Source organism: Palaemon carinicauda, chromosome 19 (genome assembly GCF_036898095.1).
Source record: "Palaemon carinicauda isolate YSFRI2023 chromosome 19, ASM3689809v2, whole genome shotgun sequence".
NCBI classification, from domain to species: Eukaryota; Metazoa; Arthropoda; class Malacostraca; order Decapoda; family Palaemonidae; genus Palaemon; species Palaemon carinicauda.
In genome coordinates this window covers 120,706,495-120,713,994 of record NC_090743.1, presented here as the reverse complement: position 1 = coordinate 120,713,994, position 7,500 = coordinate 120,706,495, and the positions used below count along the sequence as shown (strand labels likewise).

Genomic DNA, 7,500 nt, shown 5'->3' with positions numbered 1-7,500 from the left:
TGGGCTCCACAAGGCACTAGTAGAGTCGGAAGACCCAGACCTACATGGCTGAGGACTATGAAGCGCGAAGTAGATGATGAATGGAGAAGTAATGAATTAAAAGCTCAAGATAGAGACGACTGGCGAAATCTAACCGAGGCCCTTTGCGTCAATAGGCGTATGATGATGATAATGATGATGATGATATAGTATATATAGATATATATATACTATATATATACACACACACACACACACACATATATATATATATATATATATATATATATATATATATATATATATATATATATATGTATATATATATATTGTATATACAAAAGAACGACTTAGTGAAGAGGGAGGAAAATAGCCCAAAAACCTTGTAAAGAATGGCAAACAAACAGAATCAAATGACCTTATATATATATATATATATATATATATACATATAAAATCAATAATAATAATAATAATCTCTCTCAGGACAACAGCTGTCGACATGGGATCATGTACGGCCAAGCTCCTAGCGTTCGTGTTTGCCTTAAGCTGCGGCTGTTGGCGACAGGCCCATGCTGAACAACCGGACTATCAGCCACAACAGGTCCATATCGCTATTGGAGGTAAGGATATACATCCTAATGAGGTTATAATTAATGCTAAATAATGTATTATTATTTATTATTATTATTATTATTATTATTATTATTAATATTATTAATTATTATTATTATTTTTATTAATTATTACCTATCATTTTTATTAATTATTATTAACTATTATTATTAAACATTATCACTAATTTAATTGTTATTATTATTATCATTATTATTATTATTATTATTATTATTACTAATCCTTGTCAATTATTATTATCAATTATTATTAATTAGATATTTAACAAACTATTTTATTTCATTATAATAAGTTTCAGATATTTAAAATTTTTTTTTTAAATATTCTTAAATTACAGATATTTAACGTATTCATTTTAATATTCTTAAAAATTACAGATAATTAACAAACGTTTTCATTTTAATATTCTTAAAAATTACAGATAATTAACAAACTTTTTCATTACTGTTATCAAGTAATGTATACGTCAGCTATAAGCTTATTGCTTTTATATAGAATATTAACAAGCATGAAAATAATGCATATTTCAATAAAGATAGGGTTTCTTATACTATAAATCACTTATCAAATAAAGACCCCATTTAACCATTCGTTAAGTAATCAAATTTTAAATAACAATCAAAACCTTTATCAGTATTCTTGCCCAATTTATTGTAAAACAAACGAGATGAAATAGAGTAACCATTAATGTAAACTTCTCTCTCACATAACCCCATAATAATAACCTCTTATTACTTGCTAAGCTACAGCCCTAGTTAGAAAAGCAGGATGCTATAAGCCCAAAGGCCCCAACGGGGAACTATAACCCAGTAAGTAAAGTTAATAAGGAAACAGATAGAAGTGTGCCTGAGTGTACCCTCAAGCAAGTGAACTCTAACCCAAGACAATGAAAGGCAATGGTATAAAGGCTATGACACTGCCCAAGCCTAGAGAATAATGGTTTGGTTACTCATAACTCATAGAGTTGTGGTGGCCGATGTGGTAACATCCCTGACTAGTAGACGCCAGACTGGGGTTCGAGTCCAGTTCAAACTCGTTAGTTCCTTTGGTGGCTGCAACCTCACAATCCTTGTGACCTAAGGATGGGGGTTTTTGGGAGCCTATAGGTCTATCTGCTGAGTCATCAGCAGCCATTGCCTGGCCCTCCTTGGTCCTAGCTTGGGTGGAGAGGGAGCTTGGGGGCTGATCATATGTACATATGGTCAGTCTCTAGGGCATTGTCCTTGTGACCTAAGGATGGGGGTTTTGGGGGAGCCTATAGGTCTATCTGCTGAGTCATCAGCAGCCATTGCCTGGCCCTCCTTGGTCCTAGCTTGGGTGGAGAGGGAGCTTGGGGACTGATCATATGTATATATGGTCAGTCTCTAGGGCATTGTCCTGCTTGCTATGTCACTGTCCCTTGCTTCTACCATTCATAAGTAACCTTTAAACACCATGATAAGCTATCACACTCTTAACCATCAGCAAACATCATCCCCCCTCATAGACACGAACGACGAGATGGTGATCAGCTGGGTCACTAAGGACTTCACGCCTTCCTCTATCGTGGAATATGGAACGGACACGCTCGACGCCATGGTTGAGAGTTACCCGAAGAACTTCACGAACCTCGGGTTCGAGCTCCGGGTGATGTTTATGCATAAAGTGACCATCAGGAATCTGCTGCCTGATACGAGATATTGTGAGTCACGGATTTACTGTTCTGATTTCTGTTGGTTGGACAGAGTTCGTAAGAGCACACAAGGCCTCTTGATTCCTTGTCCCTAAAAAGATTTTTTTGTTTCTAATTAGCGTATATTCTTATTATGGTGTATCATATTTTTTTTTATTTTATAATTCATTTAGAATTCATTTTGAGTATTTTATAATACATTATTATGTCTTTTGATAATTGGATAAATTTCCAAACTCAAATATAAAACAATGTTTCAACAAATAAATTTCTTCCATTATCAAATACATAAAAAAATTGCTCTTGCTTTTCCCTATTCTATGATTTATCACTCCATATCTCGCTCTAAAATGTGTATTTCCTCCATTTCTTCAAACTTTCCTGTATTCAAAATGTTCAACATTTATTCATTCTTCCCCCTTTCACAGTCTATCACTGCGGCAGCGAATACGGCTGGTCAGACCTCTTTACCTTCAAGACTTGGAAATCCGGCACAGACTGGCCCTTGAGGATAGCCATGTTTGGTGACATGGGGTCAGAGAATGCACAGTCACTCCCGAGGTAGAGTCACTTTTAACAGTCTGGTCTATTCTTTTAACAGTCTCCTCTGTCCTCATACACCTGACAACACTGAGATTACCAAACAGTTCTTCCTTACTCAAGGGGTTAACTACTGCAAAGTAATTTTTCAGTGGCTACTTCTGTCCTGGTAAGGGTAGAAGAGGCTCTTTAGCTACGATAAGCTGCTCTTCTAGGAGAAGGACACTCCAAAATCAAATCGTTGTTCCCTAGCCTTGGGTAGTGCCGTAGCCTTTGTACCATGGTCTTCCACTGTCTTGGTTTAGAGTTCTCTCGCTTGAGGGTACACTCGGCCACACTACCCTATCCTATTACTCTATCTCCTTTTTTCTTTTTTGATGATTTTACAGTTTATATATAAAGATTATTTTAATGTTATTGTTCTTAAATTATTTTATTTTGGTTGTTCATTACTTCCCCTGCAGTTTATTTATTCCCTTATTTCCTTTCCTCACTTGGCTATTTTTCCCTGTTGGAACCCTTGGGCTTACAGCATTGTGTTTTTCCAACTAAGATTGTGGCTGACCTAGTAATAATGATGCTAATGCCTGTCTGGTGACCATGTAATATATGTTTACTACTACATAAACTTTCTTCTACACCCTTCTATTTTGCTCAAATCTCTACATCTATTCAACATGTTAACGATAACAATAACTAAGCAACCTGCATTAAACATAAACAGAATAACGAAAATATTTAACAAACGTTAAATTGAAAAGTTAAACGTCATTTATATGAAGAAAGATCCCATGAACTCCATAAGGGTCCCTTTTCTACAAGACATCTTAACTAACATATCTCCAATAACTACCACCTCCAGCAGTTTACTTACTAAGAGGAAAATGATCAACAACGTACATTCCTCTTGTTTTGTTAAAGTTTTTATAGTTTATATATGAAATATTTATTTCAATATTATCATTATTCTCGAACTTCTCTGGTAGTTTATTTCCTTATTTCCTTTCCTCACTGGGCTATTTTTCCTTGTTGGAGCCCTTGGCCTTATAGCCTTCTGGTTTTCCAGCTAGGGTTGATGCTTAGAAAGTAATAATAATAATAATAATAATAATAATAATAATAATAATAATAATAATAATAATAATAATAATAATAAAAATGAGATTACTAAATCTTAAGAATAAACTTCATAAAACTCAAAAGTAGAAATCGGAAATACTAAAATATTCAGAAGTTTTAAAAGCTCCCACATCTCAAGATCTTACTCCCACTATCTTGCAGATTGCAGAGCGAGGTCCAAATGGGAATGTATGACGCAATCATTCATGTGGGAGACTTTGCCTATGACATGCAAAACGTAAGTGTATGACGTCATTCGAAAAGGTGTATTCCTTCATTCAAAAAAAAAAGTGTATTACCACTCAAAAAAGTGTAGCCTACTGTCATTCAAAAAGTATATTGTCATTCTAAAAACGTATTCATTCATTTAAAAAAAAAAAAAAAAAAAAAAGTGTATTGTCGTTCTAAACAATTTATTCAGTTATTAAAAGAAATGTATTGTCATTCGAAAAGTGTATTGCTTCCTTTAAAAAAGTGTATTGTCATTCTAAAAAATTTATTCAGTTATTAAAAAAATGTACTGTCATTCGAAAAGTGTATTCCTTCATTTAAAAGTGTTTTGTCATTCTAAAAAAATTCATTCAGTTATTCAAAAAAAATGTAGTCATTCAAAAAATGCAGTATTTCCAAAAAAATGTATTGTCATCCAAAAAGGGTGTATTCCGTCATTCTAAAAAGTGTACTGTTATTCGAAAAGTACATTTCATTATTCAAATAACTGTCATTCAAAAAAAATAATTTAAAAAAGTGTATTCCGTCATTCGACAGTGTTGAACAAATGTATTCCGTCACTCTAAAAATTGTGTTTATTAAAAAAAAATGTATGCCCCACTCAAAAAATGTACTCCGTCATTCAAAAAAAAATATTCCATAATTAAAAAATGCTATCTGTAAATGAAAAGGAGTTACACCTCCCTTCTTATAGACGTTTGAAACACGCAATGCATAAAAGGACTCTTCTTCTTTCCAGGACAACGGCAGAGTTGGGGACGAATTCATGAGGCAGATCCAGCCGATAGCCAGTCTCCTTCCTTACATGACTGTTCCAGGGAACCATGAAATGGACATGTGAGTAAATATGTAAAATATGTAAAACAAGAGTAATCAGAGATTGCAGACCTACGACAATGAACATTGCCGACATTTTACTCTATTCTACGGACGAAACACTTTTTTTTATTCATAGGCTGGCCGTGGATTTAATCTACTGGGTGGATGGATGGAGTGAAGAAAGCTCTGGGTGATAGGAGGATAGATGAGAGAGAGGCAAGAGAGCGAGCTAGAAATAGGAATGAATGGCGAGCGATTGGGACGCAGTTCCGGTAGGCCCTGCTGCTTCCTCCGGTCGCCTTGGATGACCGCGGAGGTAGCAGCAGTAGGGGATTCAGCGTTATGAAGCTTCATCTGAGGTGGATAACAGGAGAGGGTGGGCTCTGGCACCCTAGCAGTACCAGCCAAACTCGGTTGAGTCCCTTGTCAGGCTGGGAGGAACGTAGAGAGAAAGGTCCCCTTTTCTTTTAATTTGTTTGATGTCGGCTATCCCCAAAATTGGGGGAAGTACCTTGGTATATGTATGTAACATTTATCTAAAGTCTACGGACAGTATATCCTCCTTAGATGGTAAAAAGTGCAATGTTGATCCACAATTGTGATCTTGATCTGTATTAACTCAAAAATTTCTTTGTTTCTTCCGAGGCATAATATCTAACTATCCATTATCAAAATTTGGTGATAACATTAATTTCGTCGAAATCCGTCGATTTGTTCGGACGATATCTTTAAAATGATGAAAAAAAAAAATACAAATCCGGTCCTAGAATCCGGATCATCTCAAAAATTTGATGGAGTCTATGATGAAAATTTCGTCAAAATCCGTCGGGTGGTTCTGACGTAATCCCGTCCACAGACAGACAGATGCACACAGATAAATAAACAAAAGGATTTGATTTTATAACCTACTTGATAGAAGGAATAAAATCAACTTTTATCATCATTATATTCATTGACAATAATACACCCTCAAAACTACAGTGAGCAACATTCTTCAGAGAGACTAATCTATCAATTGGTCTATCAGTCCTGAAAACCAGAAAAAGATACGAGCAAGTAATACTTGTAACTAAAGTCTGCAGAGATTCCGGGCAAAATAAGCCCCACCCCCCAATGACGTCATAGCCAACAATGTTGTCTACCACGTTAACAGCGGTCACAACATATCCCGTTAAAGTTATTATAAGTTAGTTTAGTTTGAAATTTGTCAGGGGATATTATTGTGACTATAGGAACAAGTAACAATTCACAATAATCATCCCTACAAAGTAAATCATTTGATTTATTTTTATCAAAACAATTTTGTGCTGACCTATTGGAAACGTCCTTTACCTGGTGTTCAGCAAAACTTGGATTAGAGTTCCGCTCAAACTCGGTAAGTTTCTTGTAGTGTTTGCTACCTCACCATCCTTGTGAGCTAAGGATGAGGCTTTGGGGGAGCCTATAAGTCTACCTATATTGCCCGGCCATTCCTGGTCCTAACTTGGGTGGAGAGGGGCTTAGATGCTGACCATAAGTATACATGGTCAGTCTCTAAGACATTGTCCTGCTAGCTAGGGCATTATCACTGTCTCTTGTCTATACCATTCATGAGTGGTCTTTACACATTTAAACCTTTAAATCTCTATGTATACCATCTCAATAAACTCAAGTATCCTAAAAACTACATTCCCTTGCAGAGATTTCAGAAACTACAAGCACAGGTTCCACATGCCCCGACATAACAACTCATGGAGTCTGTACTACAGTTGGAACATGGGCCCAGTCCATTTCATTGGCATCAACACAGAACTCTACTACCTGTTTCTATACTTCTTTGGAACCGTTCAGAAACAGCATGAATGGCTTGTAAATGATCTGAAGGTCAGTTAGACTAGTGAAAGGTAAAGCTTTTTGGAATAGTCAAAGATTAGACTCTCGTTGGAATAACTCCCTTATTTGAATTGTATATATTCATTAATTCATTATATCTCCTCATAATAACTTTGATTTGGATAAATATACAATTACATACCCCTTCTAAGAGGCAGTTTTGCAGACTTCAGGTAAATTCCATAGCCATTAATCTTCCAATCTCCTTCACTCAATGAGCACTTTACTTGGATTTCAAATAGACGTTTTTATTCTCACTTCTTCCTGCTCTTTAAAGGAAGCAACAAAACCAGAAAACAGAGCTGAAAGGCCTTGGATCATCTTGTATGGCCACCGTCCAATGTATTGTTCTACAGTCTGCCATGATGACTGCTATAATGTCAACTGCCGAACAAGAGTGGGATACGATCTCTTCAACCTGTGAGTATTTGTCTTCTAAAAAAAAAATAAATAAATAAATAAAAAAAAAAATACATTCTATGTACTCTTCGTACAAAATTAATCATCACCTATGACACTTTTGCTTTCAATCTCGGTGTAGTTAGCAGAGTATTATTTCACTCGGTGTGGCTATTTTAATATAGATGTCCAGTGTATCTATTTAATACTGCTTTAATACTTCACTACATCTG

At 35.4% G+C, this 7,500-nt stretch overlaps 2 protein-coding genes across 3 annotated transcripts in view; both read left to right on the top strand.

Moving 5' to 3' along the window:
* The window catches only part of LOC137658797 (patj homolog), a 673,578-nt gene that overhangs the window by 206,379 nt on the left and 459,699 nt on the right, over positions 1 to 7,500 (top strand). The window lies entirely within an intron of this gene.
* The window catches only part of LOC137658799 (acid phosphatase type 7-like), a 13,800-nt gene that overhangs the window by 2,030 nt on the left and 4,270 nt on the right, over positions 1 to 7,500 (top strand). Inside the window, exons 2-8 of the mRNA XM_068393847.1 lie at positions 466 to 602; positions 2,102 to 2,296; positions 2,716 to 2,848; positions 4,109 to 4,184; positions 4,917 to 5,014; positions 6,676 to 6,859; positions 7,146 to 7,288. Of these exons, the coding sequence (XP_068249948.1) occupies positions 482 to 602; positions 2,102 to 2,296; positions 2,716 to 2,848; positions 4,109 to 4,184; positions 4,917 to 5,014; positions 6,676 to 6,859; positions 7,146 to 7,288 (950 nt within the window). The 5' untranslated portion in view covers positions 466 to 481. The remainder of the gene's footprint in view (positions 1 to 465; positions 603 to 2,101; positions 2,297 to 2,715; positions 2,849 to 4,108; positions 4,185 to 4,916; positions 5,015 to 6,675; positions 6,860 to 7,145; positions 7,289 to 7,500) is intronic.